The sequence below is a fragment of the Hippopotamus amphibius genome, chromosome 6, assembly GCF_030028045.1.
Source record: "Hippopotamus amphibius kiboko isolate mHipAmp2 chromosome 6, mHipAmp2.hap2, whole genome shotgun sequence".
Classification (NCBI taxonomy): Eukaryota; Metazoa; Chordata; class Mammalia; order Artiodactyla; family Hippopotamidae; genus Hippopotamus; species Hippopotamus amphibius.
The window spans coordinates 135,452,494-135,473,601 of NC_080191.1; the positions used below are offsets into that span (position 1 = coordinate 135,452,494).

The following is a 21,108-nucleotide window of genomic DNA, read 5'->3' on the forward strand; positions in this document are numbered from 1 at the left end:
TTAATAACCTCATATCTTTTTTAAAACAGCTTTATTGAGATATAAATTAGATACTACAAAATCCACCCCTTTTAAGTAGACAGTGTAATGGTTTTTAGTAAACCTATTGCAACCATTACCACATCCAATATTAGAACATTTGAGTCATCCTGAGAAGATCCTCATGTCACTTGCAGTCAGTCTCTATCTTCACCAACAGTTTTAGGCAACTGCTTATCTTCTTTGTTTCTATAGATTTGTATTTTTCTGGACAATTCAGATGTATGTAATCCTGCAATATGTGGTCTTTTATATCTGACATTTTTCACTAAAGTTTTTGATGTTTATCCATGTTGTATCATGCATCAGTACTTTGTTTCTTTTTATTGCTAAATAGTATTCCATGGTATGAATATACCACATTTTATTTATGGATTTATTAGTTGAAGGACATTTGTATTGTTTCCACTTGTTGGCACTTATGAATAATGCTGCTATAAACATTCACATACGCGTCTTTGTGGGTGTATGTTTTATTTCTCTTGAGTAGATACCTAAGTGTAGAATTACTGAATCATATGATAAATTGATATTTAACTTTTAAGAAACTGCAAAACTATTTTGCAAAGTGGCTGCACCATTTTACATTCCTACCAGGAATGAGGACTCTACTTTCACTGTGTTCTTGCCAACATTTCTTATTGTTTGTCTTTTTTTATAGTAGCCATTCTAGAGGCTGTGAAATAGTACCTCATTGTGCTCTGATTTGTGTTTGCCAAATGATTAATGATGTTGAGCATCTTTTCATGTGCTTATTAACCATTTGTATGGTTTTTTGGTGAAATAGCTATTAAAATATTTTGCTTATTTTTCATTGTTTTGTTTTCTTGTTATCAGATTATGAGTTCTTTGTATGTTCTGGGTACAAGTCTTTTATTTGAAATATGACTTGAAAATATTTTCTCCCAGTCTGTGGCATGTCTTTTCATTTTCTTAATTGTGTCTTTTTTGAAGAACAAAAGGTATTATTTTTAGTGAAATACAATTTAATCAATGTTTTCTTTTAGGGATTGTGCTTTTGGTAACATATGTAAGAACTCTGCTTAACCAAAGGTCACAAAGATTTTTTTCCAGTAGTTTCTTCTAAAGCTTTATAGTTTTAGCTATTACATTTAGGTTCATGATTCATTTTAACTTTGTGAATAATGTAAAGTAAGGATCTAAATTCACCTTTTTTTCATGTGAATGCTCAATTATTCTAGCACTGTTTGTTAAAAAGGCTATTCTTTCCCTACTGAAGTGCTTTGGTCCCTTTACCTAAAATCAATTCACCATGAATGGAAGGAATTATTTCTGAACTCTCTATTCTACTTTATTCATCTACATATCTATTCTTTATGTCAGTACCACACTCTCTTGAGTACTATAATTTTTAGCAAATTTTGAAATCAAGAAATGTAAACCCTTCAAATTTCTTTGTTTTCAAGATTGTTTTGGCTATCCTGGGAAACTTGTATTTCCATATAAATTTTAGAATCAGCTTGTCAATTTCTGAAAAATAGCCTACTGGGATTTTGATAAGTATAGCATTAAATCTATAGATCAATTTGGGGAGAATTGCCATTTTAAAAATGTTGAATTTTTCAATCCAAGAATCCATGTGTCTTTCCACTGAGGTCTTTAGTTCTCTCAGAAATGTTTTGTTTTTAGTATGCAAGTCTTGCACTCCTTTTATTGTTTATTTCTAAACACTTTATTCTTTTTGATGTTATTACAAGTGGACTTTTTTCTTTATTTTTGGAATTCATCATTGCTAGCAAACAGAGATAATAATGATTTTTGCATATGGTTTATGTATCCTGTGACCTTGATGAACTCATTTATTAGTTCTAGTATTTGTGTGTGTGTGTGTGTGTGTATTCTTTAGGATTTTCTTCATAGAGGATATTTCTGCATAGAGGACTTTGCCATTAATCCAGCTACTTTTACCTCTGCTTATTTACCCTTAAAGCCCTCAGTCTTTATACCCACTTACAGGTTGTTAAACAGCAGGCCCTCAATTTCTTCAATAATATCTAAATCCTTAATATTCTGCTTAAAATTCTTTGTGCTCCTCATCTCTCAGCAGCTGTGTGTCTTGCTTTATATTTCTCGAGGAGAGTTACAGTTATCAACATAGACATTTTTCCTGTGAATCAAATGATACTTAAGTTTCAGAACCCCACACTCAGGACCCCCTTCCAGGCTACTGGGAGGGCTCCTGGCAAAGCAAGATGCTTTTTAATTATATTGTAAAAATTCTGTCTCTCTGCACTCTGATTTCCCTTCTCCTACTTCTGATGTCAGTATCTTTGGAGTAGTCACTGACATTTGGGGGATCTGAGAGGGAAAGTTGAGTTGGGATAATATGCATTATGACTGCCATTTGGAAAGACATTTTAGACTGCTTCAATTATACAAGCGAGACATTGCAGACTAAAAATCAGGGTGTGTATAAATTTTTTTAAATTAATAGAATAAAAGCAATAAAAATAAACAATTTAAACAATAGAAATTATTGTCATAAAGAAATTGTAACGTTTTTTCAGATTACATCATAAGAGATACATTTTCAATAAAATCTCTTGGATTATTTTGTACCAGTCAATGAAGAAAAGTTTATTTGAATACATTGGAGAAAGATTTAAGTTTCTTGCTGATTTGACAAAAGCTGCTAACATCACTGAATATAACATAAAAATCATAGTATACCACTTGAAGGACATCTTAGATAAGTTGGTTCGTGAGTTTCTTCATTTCAAAGACAATTTAAGATGTCATTTTCCAAAAAAACTTAAAATGCCAAAAATCTTATCATATATGAAAAATTTTCATAAGGATTTTTCCAGACTTGGCAATGGTTAATATTTACACGATATTACCAATAATAGGCTATGAAGCTAAAAGAATCTTTCTAAACTACCACTGATAATAAAACTAATGGCCATGCTAGCTGAAAGGCTGTATAATTTTTATATTCTCTCCACATAAAGTATTATTATAAAATGCTTCTCATATGAAAAGGTGCTTGTAAAGCATGTAGCCAAAAATTGTAGGCAAAAAAAGTATTGTAGAGCTGTTACTTATTAAAAAGTTATATTTTTTTCTGTATTTTGTGATATTGATGGTATTTATTAACTTTTACAATTTTATTTGTAACAATTTCTCTTAATGTGTAAATAAGTGCACACTTTTAAACCTAATTTTGTAGTCATCTTTTACAAGAAAGCCATCCCTTTATCCATACCAATCGTATAAGATCTAGGCCCCACAAAATGTGATGTATCTGATCTTAGCTAAGAAGCTTGAATTTTCTGTTTCCTGCCTTTTTCCCTACAGAAGCACATGCAACCATATCCAGTCTTTCTTCTATTAAATATGCGTCTAGGCTTCGATGTACATGGCTTGCTCCCAGCAGCTGCCTTACATTGGGCCCATTAGTCCTTTAACCTTGACTTAGTTCATAATGTTGTTTCTCTGTCTTACCACTTCCTGGCTTCACATTCAAACTTCCCATCTTCGCTATTGGTCCCCTTGCTTTAGTTATCTGTTTGGACTCTTTCTTTGATTTTTTTTTTTTGGCATTTTCTTAAAATTGAAGTATCGTTAATTTACAATATTGTGTTAATTTCTGCTATTCAGCAAAATGATTCAATTATACATGTATATATACATTCTTTTTTATATTCTTTTCCATTATGGTTTATCTCAGGATATTGTATATAGTTTCCTGTGCTATACAGTAGGACCTTGTTTATTCATTCTATATGTAATAGTTTGCATCTGCTAACCCCAACCTCCCAATCCATCCCTCCCTCCCTGTGGCTTTTGGTCACTCAGGTGGACCTTATTAATTAACCATGCAGAATGACACCACCCTTCTCCTTCCTGGCAGAGGCTAATCTTTCAGCCTTAGTTTTACATCTGTCCTTTCTTTCTAGCTCTTTGCACAAGAAATGATCACATCTCTTGCCTGTGTTTTTTAGCCTCTGTGACTGCACTCATACTGTCTGCTCAGCTGTGTACACACTCAGGTGTCTCCCATCCTAACAAACCATTCTACTGTGTATCTTTCTCTCCTTGCCTCCTCAGTCAAGGTTCTTGATTGCTGGTACCACATAACTATCTTCTAACTTCTGCTTTACTGCTCGATCTTTTCCCACCTGATGCCTCTTTCTGAGATCACCATAGGCCTCCTTAATAACAGATATAATGGACTCTGTTCAGCCTTTATCTGAGGCCTTAAACACTGATCACTACTCTCTACTTTCAATTCTTTTATCCCCTGGCTTTTCAGATGTTATCCTTTTGGCTTTTCTTCTAACTCACTGGTTGCTCCTCCCTACTCTCTCTGAGGGATTCTTTTCTGATTTAGTCCCATAAATATTAGTGTTGTCTGATATTTTATCCTCAGTATTTCTTACTTCTTTATTCTCCAAGTGATCTATTTTTTTTCACTCATTTATTCATTCATTCATCAATATGTGTTGAGTACATAGTATGTGGTAGGTACTATGCTAGGTGCTGGGGAGACTGTGATGAACAAGACAGATACAGTCTCTGCATAATAGATCTTAGTTTACTTAGGGAGATAAATACTAAACAGATAACTCCCATAGCTTCAGTTATTATCTTTTCGCTAATAACACTCAGATCTGTGTCTGCATCTTGCTTGATTATTAGGTAAATGATAGCCAGGACATCTGAAGTAATAAAAATCATTGAGATGGAAAAAACGTGATTATTTTGAGCTGTGGCATTTGCTGAAGAAAAAGCGCTGGATCAGTCACTTAAAAAGGTTTCATTTATTATTACCCCAGGTTTTACACTGACTATAGGTCCATAGCATAGGAAGAATGCTGTCTACAAATCTGAGATTCTCTTTTAGGCTCAATGACTGAGTCACTTTTGACTGAACTTCATTCACTAAATGTTTGCTGTTAATTTTAAAAGATTAATAGAAAAAATGTGTATGAAAATAGTTATCTTTATAGTTAAAATATTATAACACAATGGAAATGAGTTGGGGTGACCATATACCTCAGTCTTCTTGGGATATCCCCAGTTTATATGTCATCTCAGCATAATGCAGGTAGTATTATCTACTTTCACTTTCAACATAGTCTCTGTTTAAACAGTAGATTGTATGGTCACTCTAAAACAATTTTTCAAAGAAATCCTTTTTTTCAAATAAATATTTGTTATTATGCTTGCTGTTTTTAAAAATCCTAATTTTTCTTTACTACTTTACAGTCAGAGATTGACGGAATACAAGTATTTTTGGAATAAGACTCTTTCATTACTTACTTTTACTAAAAGGGAGCTGACCAGTATTAAAAATGAAGTATATGATAATTTTCAAAACTGGACTTCACTGAAAGGAGAAGTTTTTCTACAAATTAAATCCATAAGTGAAACAGCCTTGACAGGTTTGTTAGATATATTTAGAGCATAATCGTCCTTTTTTTGGTAAATGGTACATCATAAGTAATGAAATAATGATATTTTGTTTTATGTGATGGGAATTATGATTAATTTTAAACCTGTTATTTGTTAGTAGACTAGATGACCATTAAGATCTATTCCAACCCTGAAATTCAATAATTATAGGCCTGATCTAAGATAAGCTCTGATACATCAATCTTAAACTATGGCCAGAAGTCTGGTTATTCCTGTTAAATGTACAAATTGTATTTTAAAACTTTTTCTTCTGTTAATGGCTGAGTAGCTCTAATTAGATTAGATTTCCCAAAGATAACAACTATAAATTCTGGACAAAATAACTACCTAAAAACACTGGAGAGTGATCAAGACCAAGCACGTGGAGGGAACATAAAAAGAAAATTTGAAAGAAGGCCTATTACTATTTGAAAAAAGCCAATCTAAAAATAGCTATGTATTGGAGGGTTCTAACTGTAATATATGACATTCTGGAAAAGGCGAAACTATGGAAATAGTAAAGAGGTCAGTGGTTGCTAGGGTAGGAAGGAAGGATGATACGTAGAGCATTGAGTATTTTAGGGCAGTGAAACTATTTTGTATCATATTTGTATGGCCGATGTGTCTTTATACATTTTGTCAGAACCCATAGACTATACAACACCAAGAGTGTACCCTTAATGTAAATTATAGATTTGGGATGATAGTAATGTGCCAGTGTAGGTTCATTAATTGTAAAAAATGTACCACTGTGGTGCAGGATGTTGATGGTGGGGGAAGCTGTGCATGTGTTGGGGGCAGGGAGTATATGGGAATTCTCTGTACTTTCTGCTAGATTTTACTATGACCCTAAAACTGATCTGAAAAAAAAACCTATTTTTTTTTTTTTGTAAATATAATTATCTTTAATTCTCATTACAAAATCCAGAACTCCATATTATCCTCCTTCTTCATATGCAGTGAATAGGGATGCAAAGAGGTGATATAAGTAAATAGTCAATAGCCATATGAGTCCTGACTTCTTGCTACTACCTTGCTGTGTATTCCTGCGACATCTAAGTGGAGATGCCCAGTGGAGAATTAGAAACACATCCAAAAGAGCTATAGACAGAGACATGGTACAGAGGCAAAATGAACAGGCGAATTTTGAATTAAAGCAGAACCTGCGTATGCTAACTCATATATACGGAATCTAAAAAAATGGCACTGATGAGCCCAGTGACAGGGCAAGAATAAAGATGCAGATGCAGAAAACGGACCCGAGGACACAGCGGGGGGTTGGGGGCACAAAGGGGAAGCCGGGACGAAGCGAGAGAGCAGCACCGACACACATACACTACCAAATGCAAAATAGATAGCCAGTGGGAGGCTGCTACACAACACAAGGAGATAAACTCGATGATGAGTGATGACCCAGAGGGCCAGGACAGGGAAGGTGAGAGGGAGTCATGGGAGGGAGGGGACATGCGGACATATGCACAAATAGAGCTGATTCACTTTGGTGTACCTCAAAAACTGGCACAACAGTGTAAAGCAATTATATTCCAATAATATTATTTTTTTAATTGAAAGAAGGGAGTAGCACTGGGTGAATTCCCTATTTGTTTGTGGTTGTTGTTTGTTTTGGTGTGTTTTTTTATGGCTATTAGATTGAGGGCAAGGTACAGTCTATTCCATGCAGGGAAGCTAAAACTTTGATAGAAATCTATAGTTTTTTTGGCTTTAAAACTGGAGGACAGAGATCAAGGCAGCCCCAGTTTTGAGAAGTGAGAGGATATCTTCGAAAAGAGATATAAAAGGAGGGCTCAAATTTTGCATATAAACTCTTCCCAGATATCTGGCTTATCCCTAAAATGCATGTGCACAGGGAAGACTCTAAGCAGCTCATCTAAGGCTAAAACAATTGACATTACTTGCTACCTACCCTAGGGGAAATAGTCTTTAGTATTTGAGTTCAGCCAAGTTAACTACTTGTTAAAACAAAACAATACCAAAAAAAAAAATAAAAATAAAAATAAAAAAAATCAGTACTCTAGAGGAAAATAACAGAATCCAGAGTATCCATAACATAACATCTACAATGTTTAGGATACAATCCAAAACTACTTGATCTGGGAAGAAACAGGAAAATGGCTCATACTCAAAAGAGTAGACAGTCAGTAGAGACCAACCCTGAGTTGGGCCAGATGATATAATTAGCTGACTAGGGTTTCAAATCAGCTGTTAGCTATGTTCAGTAGAGGAAAATAAGCTAATAATGAATGAAAAGATGGAAAATCTCAGCAAGAAACTGTTAAAAATTGGAAATTCAAGAATTTAAAAATACAATATCTAAAATAAGAATTTACTGGATAGGTTTTATAGCATATTATGATTACTGAAGAAAGAATCAGTGGACTTTAAGATAGAGCAATAGAAATTATTCAATTTGAAGAAGACAAATATTGAAAAACAATGAACAGAGCCCCAAGGAAGGGTTAAAATGTATCGTAAGTAATAAATATCAGTAAATATAAAAGACTTTTTTCCTTTAAATTGAAAAAATGTCTATGCTCATTTAAAGTAAGAATATAATATTATATTGGGGTTGTAAAGTATGTTGATTTAACATATGACAGCTTAAAGGACAGAGGGATGGGGTAATATATCCATATGGTTGCATGCTTTTTGTATTTTATGCAACATGGTACATCATTCATTTTATGTAGACTAAGAAATTAGGATGTATAATCCCTAGAGTAACCATTTAAAAAAATACAAAAAAACTAGATAAAGAGCTAATAATAATGGAGAATTAACATCACCTGACTCTTAAGATTTATTATAAAATCACAGTAATCAAGTCAGTGTAATACTGGCATATGGCTCAACAATAGGTCCATTGAACAAAATAGCCTCGTAAATGACCCCTGTTGATATGATCATTTCACTTTTGACAAGGCACCAAAACAATTCAATGGGAAAAAGAAAGTCTTTCAACAAATTGTGCTAGAACAACTGAATACCCGTATAGGGAAATATACCTTGACTCCTATATCACATTCTATGCAAAAATTAACTTAGGATAAATCAGAGCTAAGTATAAAAGCTAAATAATAAAAGAAGAAACAGGAAAATATCTTCATGAATTGATAGTAAATGAAGGTTTCCTGAATAGAACACAGAAGTAAGAACAACAAAAGAACAAAAATTGATGAGACTTAATCAAAATTAAAAACCTTAACTCATCAAAAGATGCCATTTAAGAAAATGAATAGGTAAGCCACAGACAGAGAAAATAGTCAAAAAACCTGTGACAGAGGACTGCTGTCCAAGTTACATAAAGAACACTTACAAGTCAATAGTAAAAGCACAAACAAGCCTATCAAAAATGGCCAAAAGATTTGAATAGACACTTTACAAGGAAAGATACACAAATGGCCAATAAGGACATGAAAAGGTGCTAAGCATTATGAGTCACAAGGGACGTGCAAATTGAAACCACAGAGAGATACCAGTACGTACCCCCTAGGTTGGTTAAAATGAAAAAAAAAATGGCAACAGCAGATTTTGGTGAGGAAGGAGGGCAACTAGAACTCTTAAACAAATTGGTGAGAGTATGAAATGCTATAGTCACTTTGAAAAAGGATCTGATAGTTTTTTATAAAACTAAAGATACATCTGTCTGATGTGTCTGAAATTCTTCTCTTTGAAATTTACCATCTCCCCCAAATGAAAATGTATGTCCATAAAAATATTCAGCAACTTTATTCAAGCTTTATTCAAAATAGCCTTAAATTGGAAAAAGCCCAGAAGTACATTGGTAGAATGGATTATCAAAACACAGCTGAATAAACAATGGAATATAGAATGAACTACAGTAATGCAGTAACTTGGATAAACATCAAAAATATTACACTGCCTGAAAGTAACCTTACACAAATAATGTACATTGTAAGATTCCATTTATATGGTGTTCTAGAATAGACAAAACTAATCTATAGTAGAAAAAAACAACAAAACAGAACAGAACGGTAGTTACGTCAGAGGGGAGGATTGACTGGAAAGGGACACGAAGGCACTTTCTGTAGTGATAGTAAGGCTCTCTATTTTGATAGAGGTTTGAGTTACACAGTGGTATACAGTGGATGCATTTCTCAAAACTCATCTAATGGTACATTTGAGATTTATACATTTCTTTGTAGGTAAATTTCACTCAAAAATTAGAAATCTATATTGAATGCTAATTAACAATGTGCATGCTGAAGTGTTTCAGGAGTCAAATATATTGACTTATCTTGAAATGCATAAATATGTAGATGAATAGCTATGTTATAAAGCAAACATAGTAAAATGTTAGTTGAAGAATCTAGGTGGTATGTATATTTGAGTTCATAGTACAGTTCTTCCAACTTTTCTGTGTATTTTAGATTTTTATAGTTAAATGTTAAAAAAGACAGCATTCTTTATATAACTTCAGTTTCCTAATTTTATTATACAATATGTGCCTTTAGAATGAGTTGTATATGACAATACTCTTAAATTTTTATTAATTTTGAGAATTAAATTTAGATAAATACAGATGAATATTATAACAACCGTGTTTAGACAAATACAGATGAATGTTATAACAACCATGTTTTCAACTGCAAAAATTGACAATTTTTAATACTTTACCTTTTTAAAAAATGTCATATTTCAAATGTAATTGTATACTGTAATTTGTATGCATGTACCAATTGTATATTATTTTTACATTAGATTTCAAATTTTATATAGATGGTATCATATTTTGAACTTACTTTTTTCATTCAGTGATGGTTTTGAGATCAATATTAATATAGATAAAATATCATGTGTATGTTAGTGTCTTTGTTCGCCCAGAAGCAGACATTGAATCAAAGGTTATGAGTGCAGGTAGTTTATTTGGGAAGTGAAGGTCACCCAGATATAGGGACAGAAAGGCAGCAAATAAAGCTTGCACTGTCGCAGTGGGCAACTGGAGCTTAATCCCATGAAGAAACTCTGAGAAATGGTTTAAAACACATGCCTCAGAATTTCTCACTCAAGGAGTGAGAGAGCTGGGCATCAACTCGCAAGATCATTGGTTGAAAGCTGCTCCCAGACAGTGTGAATTCCTTGGCACTTCTAGCCTACCATGTGGTGGGACGTGCTGCTTTTCTGCAGTTCCAGGGAAAAGATTCCTCCAGCACAGAGATGCAAATAGTGGCAATTCAAAGTCAGTAGAAGAACATTGAAAGGTTCAAGGGATATGGGCAGAGCACTGACCGTCCACTAACAGTTAATAATATAGATATACTATATTTTATGAATCATTTCCATTATTTGAACATTCACATATATCTTTTTATGAATATATGTCTTTGTTTCTTTCTGTTAAATACCTAGGAGTAGAATGACTGGGTGTTATGGTAAGGTATATTTCACTTTTTAAGAAACTACCCAATAGTTTTCCAAAGTGGTTGATCCTTTTAAATTTCTACCAGCAATGTATGAGAGTCCTAGTTGTTCCATATTCTTGTCAACACCTAGTGTTGTCAATCATTTAAATTTTAGTGATTTTAATGGGACATGTATAGAGGATATTAGTCCACATTCAAATCACTCCTTGATAATCTTCTCATTTTTGAGTGTCTTGTCACATCTTATTATAGAATATTTACCTCATAATGTTGGTAATGATGAACTCAGTCATACCAGAATAGGAGGAGCATCAGCTCTACGAGTTTTTTTTTTTTTTTTGGTATTGTGTGTGTGTGTGTGTGTGGTTTTTTTTTTTTTTTTTTGGATGTGTCAGGTCTTAATTGTGGCATGCAGGATCTTGTTGTGGCATTCAGGATCTTTCATTGCAGCGCACAGGCTCCTCATTGCAGTGTGCAGGCTTCTCTCTAGCGTGTGGTATGCGGGCTTTAGAGCACACGGGCTCAATAGTTGCAGAGTGTGGGCTTAGTTGTCTGGTGGCGTGCAGGATCTTAGTTCCACAACCAGGGATCGAACCCGCATCCCCTGCATTGGAAGGTGGATTCTTAACCACTGGACCACCAGGGAAGTCCCAGGTCTATCAGTTTTTGTTTTCATTTGTGTTGCATTATTAGTATCTTCCTTAATCCATGATTTCTTTGGGGAAATCTTTAAGCTAATTGTCCACTTTAGGACTGTTAGTTTAGGTAAATCGCAGAGGAGCTCATAGACTGCAAGTATGTCACAGTCACAGAAAGAGATAGAAAAGCAAGGAGGTACTGACAACCCCTCTGCATGGAGGAATGTTACTCTTTCTTTACTTTAAAACCTCACTCACTTTGTTCTCACTAAATGTGACACATAATAATATAAGGACAGAGTGAAGCACTTCAGGCTCATGAAGGGGAGATTAGCTAAGGGTCTCCCAGAATAAGTAGCTGCCTTTTCTTATGACTTAGGTCTTAGTTCAAATGTCACCTCTCAGAGAGATCTTTGCTGGGGACTCTAGTTAAAGTAGTCTTCTCTTACACTTCTCTATCCTATTTTTCTGTTTCATTTTTAATAACATTTATCACTGTCAGAAATATTCTTATCCATGTAGTGATTTATGTGTTTACTGCCAGACTCCTCACACTAGGCTATAATCTCCAGGAGCACAGGAATTCTGACGGCTTTGCTGAAGGCTGTATTCCTAGTGTTTTAAGAGAATTTTGCCTGTTACAGAGTAGGTGCTCAGTGAACATTGTGGAATTTGAATGGAAATAAAGGACACCCAAATTTTAACCCAGATTAAATCTGATAATCTTTATGTTCCTTTTAAAACCTCTGAGTATTTTCTAAATGTTTTTCGTAATTCTCACATATTACTTCTAATATCTAGGGAGAGAGAGTAAGGAGAAAGGAGAGGCTTTGTTTATGAGTTACATCTGCCTGAAGCCATGGGTTATTATCAGTAGTAAAATTCTCAGTCTGATTTTTAAAGCTTGTTTGAAACTTATTTTTTGCACTTTAAGGAGGGAAATACAAAACTTGATAATTCTTTTTTTTCCTTCAAATTCAAATGCCTTTCAGAATTTTTCTGACTATAAACATAAAATAGCCTCAATGTTAAAACATAGAAAATGCAGAAAGACAGCAAGGAAGGAAGTGAACATCATCTGCAGTCTCATTACATAGAGATATCTGCTGTTAACATTTTGATATAGAACTTGCTAATCTTTATTTTCACTGCATAGATATATATACTTAATAATATATCATGGAAATATATAGTCATGCCAACTAACTGTAAACTATGTTGACATAGTATCTCATTGTAGGAATGTATCGACTTATTTAACTGGCTTTCTATTCATGGACATTTAGGTTGATCACAGTTTTTGCTTTTATAAATAAGGTTTCAGTGAACATCTTTACTCATGAATCTCTATGATCTTATCCCATTTTTTCTTTAACATAATTAATTCCTAAAAGTGGTATTGAAGAATCAAGTAATATTACATTTTACGTTTTATCTAACATGAGATGACAGGAGTTAGTTTTCAACCCTTAAGTTTAACATTTACCATTATAATAAATCATATCACTTTTATGTCTGAAGTGGGAGGGCTTTGTTTGGAAGTTACACAGTGGTGATTACAGAAGCTCAGAGATGGAAATACATACACAAGGACAGTATATCCAATTTCCAAGCAAAAGCTTAGTGAACATAACAGATGAGGTGTATGAAAATGAAGGCATATTATTGTAAGGGTTTTTCCCCCTCCTTTTAAAAAAATTTCTCCTTAATGTTATCAGCACAATCGAAGCCTCAGGGCATAGACATACAAACATGTACAAGTACATGCAAAACTACAAATATGCTGATGCTTGCCTTTTTATAATCTCTGACCAATTTGAGCACACTTTAAATTTAGCAGCACTTCTAGTAAATATATAAACATAACAATTTCACAATATAAAATTTTAAGAAAATAATCTTTATCTTAAATTTAGATTCAGAGAAAATAGAGTGTAATGTTTTGAAAGTTAATTCTTGTAAAACTTGAGTAACTATCACACCTACACAAAAAGATGACCAAAAGCCTAGGAATGTAGAGACCTACATTGTCCAATATGGTAGCTGCCAGCCACACAGAACTACTGAGCACTTTGAATATGGCTCTAGCCTTTTAATATTTTGGATATGTGGAATTAAATAAAGCACACTGTTAAAATTAATTTTACATGTTTCTTTTTACGTTTTTAATGTGGCTACTAGAAATTTTTAATATATATATGTGGCTTGCATTGTATTTCTATTGGACAATGCTGGTATAAATAGTGAAATGAACTTTTTATACTTTAAAACTTTTAAAATGTTATAATTTTATTTTGGTTTATTTCCTATTTACAAAAATAATAAGGGTTTAATGTCAGTTATACCTGAAAAATACTTTCAACAGTAACCCTTTTAATTTTGTTACTGTTTCTTATTTCTAGTTTGTTGTCGTGACTATTTAATTAAGCTTTTACTTAAGTTTATTAAACCAAATCTACTCAAATTTAGTGATTAGAACTTGAGGAAGAAATCAAGAAGAATCCTTGGTATCTTTGCCCTTTTATAGGGCTGATCACCCGGCCTGGAAGAGGGCCACACAGCCAGTGTGTGTGTGCCAGCCTTTGCTGGTACTTTTTGTGTTGTGGGCTTCAACTCTTAAATATTTAAAGGTACATAGGAATCCCAAGGGCAGGGCTCTCCAGTCAAGAGAGTTCATACATACTGACTCTACCACTTACAAAATCTCTGGCCCTCAGTGTCCTTACCTGCACACGCGCACGCACGCACACCCCCCACACAATATGCCTATCACAGTAAAGAATCAAGGTCAGTTGCTGTTATTTTATTCTTTTTTATTCTAAAGTCTTCATTCCTTCTGTTGTATTACATTTTCATTTATCCTGCAGAAGTGTTCGTTTGGTGGTCTGATAGCTTTTCTCCTAAATAAAGGAACAAAATTAATGCTCTTCACCTATAGTTTTAAAAAAGGTGTGTGTGTGTGTGTGTATCTCCAAAGGAAATGAAAACACTAATTCCAAAATACCCCCATGTTTATAGTGGCATTACTTATAATAGCCAGGGCAAGAAAACAACCTGTATCCTTTAATGGGTGAATGGGTGTGTGAGTTGTGTGTGTGTGTGTGTATAGGGGTGTGTAAAATATATATATACACACACACACACACACACACACACACAATGGAACATTATTCAGCCATAAAAACTGAAATCCCACCATTTGGGACAACATGAATTGACCTTGAAGATGTTATGCTAAGTGAAATAAGTCAAAGACAAATACTGTATGATCTCCTTAAGTGTAGAATCTAAAAAAAACAAAAAATAAACAAGAAAAACTATGCACCAGACTCATAGAAAAAGAGGTCAGATTTGTGGTCATCAGAGGTGGAGTGGGGGAGGTAGAGGGGAAGTTGGAGTAAGGTTGTCAAAATGCAGAAACTTTCAGTTATAAGATAAATAAGTACTAGCGACATAAAGTACAATATGATGACTTTGGTTAACACTACTGTATAATATATAGGAAAATTGTTAAGGGAGTAAATCCTGAGAGTTCTCATCACAAGGAGATTTTTTTTTTCTTTTTGTTGTATCTGTATGAAATTATGGATGCTACTAAACCTATTATGGTAATCATTTCACAATGTATGTAAATTAGATCATCATGGTATACACCTTAAACTTATATAGTGATGTATGTCAATTATTTCACAATTAAAATTTAAAATTAAATATATATGTATATATATTTAGACTCACATGGATATGGCCAGCTGGGTTTTTTTTTTATTGAGGTATAGTTGATGTACAACATTATATAAGTTTCAGGTGTACAAGATAGTGATTCACAATATTCAAAGGTTATATTCCATTTATAGTTATTATAAAATGTTCACTATATTCCCTGTGTTTTACAACATATCCTTGTAGCTTATTTGCTTTATACAGCGTAACTGGTTTTTGACGAGGGTGCACAAGCAATTCAGTAGAGGGAGGATAACCTAGTCTTTTCAGCAAGTGGTGCTGGATATCAAAAACTTTGATCCAAACCTCACACCTTAAATTAACTCAAAATGGATCATAGATTTAAATGTAAAATATAAAATTATTAAATTTTTAGGAAAAAAAGAAAATCTTTGTAACCCAAGATTCTTAGACTTGAACTTAAAAGCATGATACATAAAAGGAAAAATTGATAAATTGAACTTCAGCAAAATTAAGACTTTTCCTCTGTGAAAAACCCTATTAAAAGCATAGAAAGGCAAGTTACAGACTGAGAGAAAATATTGGCAAAGCACATATCTGACAAAGGGCTTGTATCTAAAATCTATTTTTTTAAACTCTCAAAGTTCTATATCAAAAAATAGTTCAATTAGAAAATGGGCAATATATGAGCATAAATTTCATCAAAGAGGATATACAGGTAGCAAATAAGCACAAGAAAAAAATGTTCAACATCATTAGCCATTAGGCAAATGCAAATTAAAATCATAATGAGATACTACTACCTATCTTCTGCAATGTCTAAAATTTTAATTGAGCATAGCAAGTGTTGGCAAGGATCAGAGAAACCAAATCACTCAATATTGCTGGTGGGAATGTAACATGGTACAGCCATTCTAGAAAATAATTTTGCAATTTCCTCTAAAACTAAAAATGCACTTACCACATGACCCAGCAGTTGCACTTTTAGGCATTTATCCCAAAGAAATGAAAACCTAAGTTCATGCAAATACCTGTACATACATATTCATAGCATCTTTATTCATAATAGCCAAAACTGGAAACAATTCAAATGTCCTTCAATGAATGGAGAACAAACTGTGCTATATCTATACCATGGAATACTACTCAGCAATAAAAAAGGTACAGATTGTTAATACATGTTCAAGGGACTATGCTGAGTGAAAAAAATCCAGCCTCAAAAAGGTTATGTGTTATATGAGTCTATTTATGTAGCATTCTTGAGATAACAAAATTATAGGGAAGGAGAAGAGATTAGTTGTTACCAGGGATTAGGGATGGTAGGGAATAGGAGTAGGTGTGGCTATAAGCAGGTAGCAGGAGGCAGTTTTGTGGTGACAGAACAATTCTGTACTTTGATGTGTTGGTAGTTATAGAGCTATGCGCACACACACACACACACACACACACAGAAATGTGTGTGTAACTGGTGAAATCCGAATTGGCTCTGTGGATTATACCAAGATCAGTTTCTTAGTTTTAATAGAGTACTGTAGTTATACAAAATTTCCACATGGGGAGAGGAGGAGTAAAAGTGGCACAGGACCTTCCTATACATTTCTTTGCAACTTCCTGTAAATCTCTAAGTATTTCAAAATAAAATGTTTTTTTTAAAAACCCATATAGTGTTTTATTATCCCTTCATTAAATAATAAATCTAGTCTTTCATAGTTTTTTAATATTATTTTATATCAATTGCCTTGGTAATAAGGTTATAGAGGCTTCCTAAAAACTTAATGATGTAACAAATTTTAAGTTCATTTGACTAAGCTAACAGGACTAGGAACAATAGAAAAATCTTATCAAGGCAAATAAATTGATTGTATGAGATTAATACTAATAATTACACTTGCATCAGCTAGCAAATTCCATCACACTTACTTTGAAAGCTAAAAACATCTATTAGCTATAAACTTTGACAATATTACAAACATTTTAAATAACATACTTTTTTTTTTCAATACTAGTTTTTATTTGTGATCTACATGGATATATCCTGTGGTGTGAGTTGATTCTGCATGGCACAGTTCTTCATTTGAAAAGTTGATATAAAACAAACTTGAAACATTTTTATAAGAAGTAAAATAAACTCCAAATTCCTCTATACTAATTCAGTTGTTCTCATTTTTTCCATTTTATCTTCTATACCTCCACATGCTCATCTGTTTTTGCATAGTTATAATCACAACATAAATGCCAATAATTATTCTAAAATACAGCATTATTGGCTGAAATTTCTCTCTCTCAAATTCATATGTTAAAGTCCTAACTCCCTGGTACTTCAGAATATAACTATATTTGGAGTTACGGTTCTTAAAGAAATAAATTTAAATGGGTGGGCTCTAATCCAATATGACTAGTATCCTAATAAGAAGAGGAAATTTGGAAACAGACAGACACACAGAGAAGACAGTGTGAAGACACAGGGAGAAGGCGGCCATCTACAAGCCAAGTAGAGAGGCCTGGAACAGATCTGTCCTTCATGACCCTCAGAAGAAACCAACCCTGACACCTTGATCTCAGACTTCTAGCCAACAGAACTGTGAGAAATGAATTTCTATTGATTAAGCCACCCAGTCTGTGATACTCTGTTACGGCAGCTCTAGCAAGCTAATAAATATAGTAAACCCTATATACACTGCATGCATTATTCAGATACTTTAAAAGATTTTCATATTAAATTCTCTTTTTTTTTTTTTTGCTGGGTTTTTGAGTCTTCCTTGCTGAGCATGGGCTTTCCCTAGTTGTGACGAGCAGGGGCTACTCTTCGTTGCAGTGTACAGGCTTCTCAGTGCAGTGGCTTCTCTTGTTGCAGAGCATGGGCTCTAGGCACCTGGGATTTAGTAGTTGCAGCACACAGGCTCAGTAGTTGTGACGTGTGGGCTCAGTAATTGTGGTTCACAGGCTTAGTTGCCCTGAGGCATGTGGAATCTTCCCCGCCCAGGGATTGAACCGATGTCCCCTGCGTTGGTAGGCAGATTCTTAACCACCGTGCCACCAGGAAACTCCTCACATTAAAATTAATCTACATCTAAAATCAAAGTCCAAAATAGGAAGAAAGTTTCTAGAAAAAGGCATTGTTTAGTATTTTCTTACTGACAAAGTATGCTAAATATTAAATAGAAGATACAAATGAAATATTCCCTGTTCTTCTAATTAGTGGTTATCACTTTATGTAATCAATATTTTTAACTTTTCATAGATTAGGTTTTCTCAAACCAGAGCATACCTATTTTAGTAGAAGAAATTTCAGAAAAAAATAATATTTTTACCAAGGCAGAATATTTTAGCAAGTGTAGAATCAATTTGCTTCCACTCTCAAAATAACTATTGACTGAATAGCTCTTGAACTTTTAAAATTCAAGTTCTGAATTAGGCTTAGAAATGTAGTCCACATTTTTCATAAAATTGATGAAATTAGGGATAGAATAGGCCTATTTGCTTATCCTATTAAAAATGTTTCCTTCAAAAAAAAAAAGTTTCCTAGATGTGTGTGTTTACTGCCTTACCAAGTCTGGCATTAAATAATTTGGGGCTCAAAATGCTTGCCTCTGAAGTGAAGGGAGCGGTAAGATATACACATGTTTAGGATCTTCCAACTAGTAGTATATTAGAAGCTTTGCTCAATAATGCCTTTATTCATTTAGTAGATATTTATTGAGCCCCTGTTAATTCTAGGATGTTGTGGTAGGAATTATGGGAGTGAAAAATGAATGAGATATTACCTCTGGCCTAAAATAACTTATAGTCTAATAGTAGGTCACGTGTATACATATGATCAGTGCCATAGAAATGGTATAATTGGTGTGAGTTACACATCTTGTCAGGAAAGAGTTCCAGGCAGAGAGGTAGCATAAGAGATGTGGTAGGTCTAATGGATGAGGCTAGGAGGACCTTCTTCATGGGGTAGTGCAAAGACTGGGAAAGTGTATGGTGGGTACAATGACCAGAATAGGTTTATCATAATTTCTGAACCCAAATTGGGACACATAACTGACAATTGTGAAGTTATATTAATGACAAAAGTAGGATTGAGTATTTGACACCAGGATTGCCATAGGTACAGGGGATGTATAGTTTGCCAAGGACGAGTTAATTGACCCCCATTGAGTTTACTCTCCTAATTCCATGTACCTCCTGTTAGTTTTAAAATCTTGCTGTACTTTTCCGTGTCTTAGAATATATTTCACAAATGAATTTGTATAGCAGATTCTTATTCTTTTAATATCAGATAGAAAGTCACATTGACACGAGTAGTTATTTTAGAGACAGATAGTCATGTACATTGAGTCTGTGAACCTAAGCAGTATCATTCTGGCAAACGATAAATAGGTCACAGCATGTGTGTGCTTCTCTGCAGTGTCATTCTGACTTAATCATAGACAGATATGGTTAGGGTATGATACAGTTTTTTCAACCATAAGAAGCCACCTTTATGGATACAAAAATACCCAGGAAGACTTTTTAGGCTTGAAGAAAAATTGCAGGCTCCTTGTTTTTTTTAACTACAGTCTTTTAAAAATTCTATGTACTACTGTGTTAGTAGTTTTCCTCGCACAAATGGGAACATATCCATAAATTTTTAGAAGCATATAGCTATTCTTAGGGGGAAAATTTCCCATGTAAAGGAACCGTTGGAATATAGTAGACCCCCACTTATTTCATCCCTGCCAATTTATTTCTCTAGGTTTTCCATTTTGAGTAGGAATTAAAGGTGAAGAAGGTGCCAGACCCCTTGTGTTCATGCCCTAGGTACACCTTAAATGCCACTTTTTCTTCCAGATGTACTTTCTTCCCACAGAAAGACATTTTGTTTGTCTCTCCTTAGACCACATTCCTGGTCCTACTCATCACCAACCCTTGAGGCAGGTCTCTTCTCTGTGCTCTGTTCAACATACTGCTTTACTTCTCCTGTAACTATTTACTGGCCATACTGCCTCTGCAGCCATGTCTGTCCCACGGATGTCCATTTCTGGTCTTCACTGGCCCATGTGGCTACTATTTCTGCTATGATGGCTCCAAGACTGACCTCCTTTGATGCCCATTCACACACTAAACCCCTCCCATAGTACAGGATGAGCTAAGCAAGGAAGGAATGCCAAGTGAACTCTCTGGAAAAACGAACTGTCCAGATTTTCATGTAGATCATATCTTCATCAATTCAGTTAATTGTGGTTGTACAAATTTTATAGTATTTTTATTATTATTGCATGTGTGTATTTATGTATTTTAATGGTGGTTTAAGGCAGCAGTGCTGAAAAGACTGATGAAGGGAGAGCTTGATAATTATCATTTTGAAGGATAAAATGTTCCATGCATTTCTCACAAAATTACATAAAATTAGCACATTTAAATCTACATAATGCTGTGAAGGCATATTTTTATTAAACTTAATCTAAGTAGGTAGAATAATGAGAAGTGATTGCTATGATGAAATTCTGGTCTCATTTTGAGGGGACAGAGTGTTATTAGAATCATTAAGATATATTAAATAATACTTTCTGCCCATAAATTTATTAGTTTTAGACACTGTATCCTTTTATTTCTCTCCACCCCATCACCTTTCTTCATAATTTGTATAGAATATATCCTAGTTATCTCCTAGAAATGCCTCCTAACCAGCTCATGCTAGCACATTTAAATTTACTTTTCTGAATCGTGTTGCCAAGAAAACAATTTAATTTCAATAAAACCCAGAACATTACATGGATTGTTATTCATTCATGTAAGTATTTAAAAAGCAGGCAAGATTGTCATTTGATACAATTTAAAGGCTTAAAAAAAACTACTAAAAGATTTCATGCATCATTTAGCAATACAATCCTTTTTCTCATTTCTTTTTCAGAGTAACTACTAAATTGAAACAACTTTTTGGTTAGGTGTCACTA

General features: G+C 33.9%; 1 protein-coding gene across 7 annotated transcripts in view; it reads left to right on the top strand.

Moving 5' to 3' along the window:
- Positions 1 to 21,108, top strand: part of LEKR1 (leucine, glutamate and lysine rich 1) — a 247,638-nt gene that overhangs the window by 121,332 nt on the left and 105,198 nt on the right. The window contains exon 4 of one of the 7 annotated variants that reach the window (XM_057739610.1): positions 5,272 to 5,447. The exons of 5 other annotated variants lie outside the window; for them this stretch is intronic. In XM_057739610.1, the coding sequence (XP_057595593.1) occupies positions 5,272 to 5,447 (176 nt within the window). Of the gene's footprint in view, positions 1 to 5,271; positions 5,448 to 17,636; positions 17,763 to 21,108 lie in introns of those variants that run through there. One more of the 7 variants, XM_057739616.1, reaches the window with a different exon arrangement.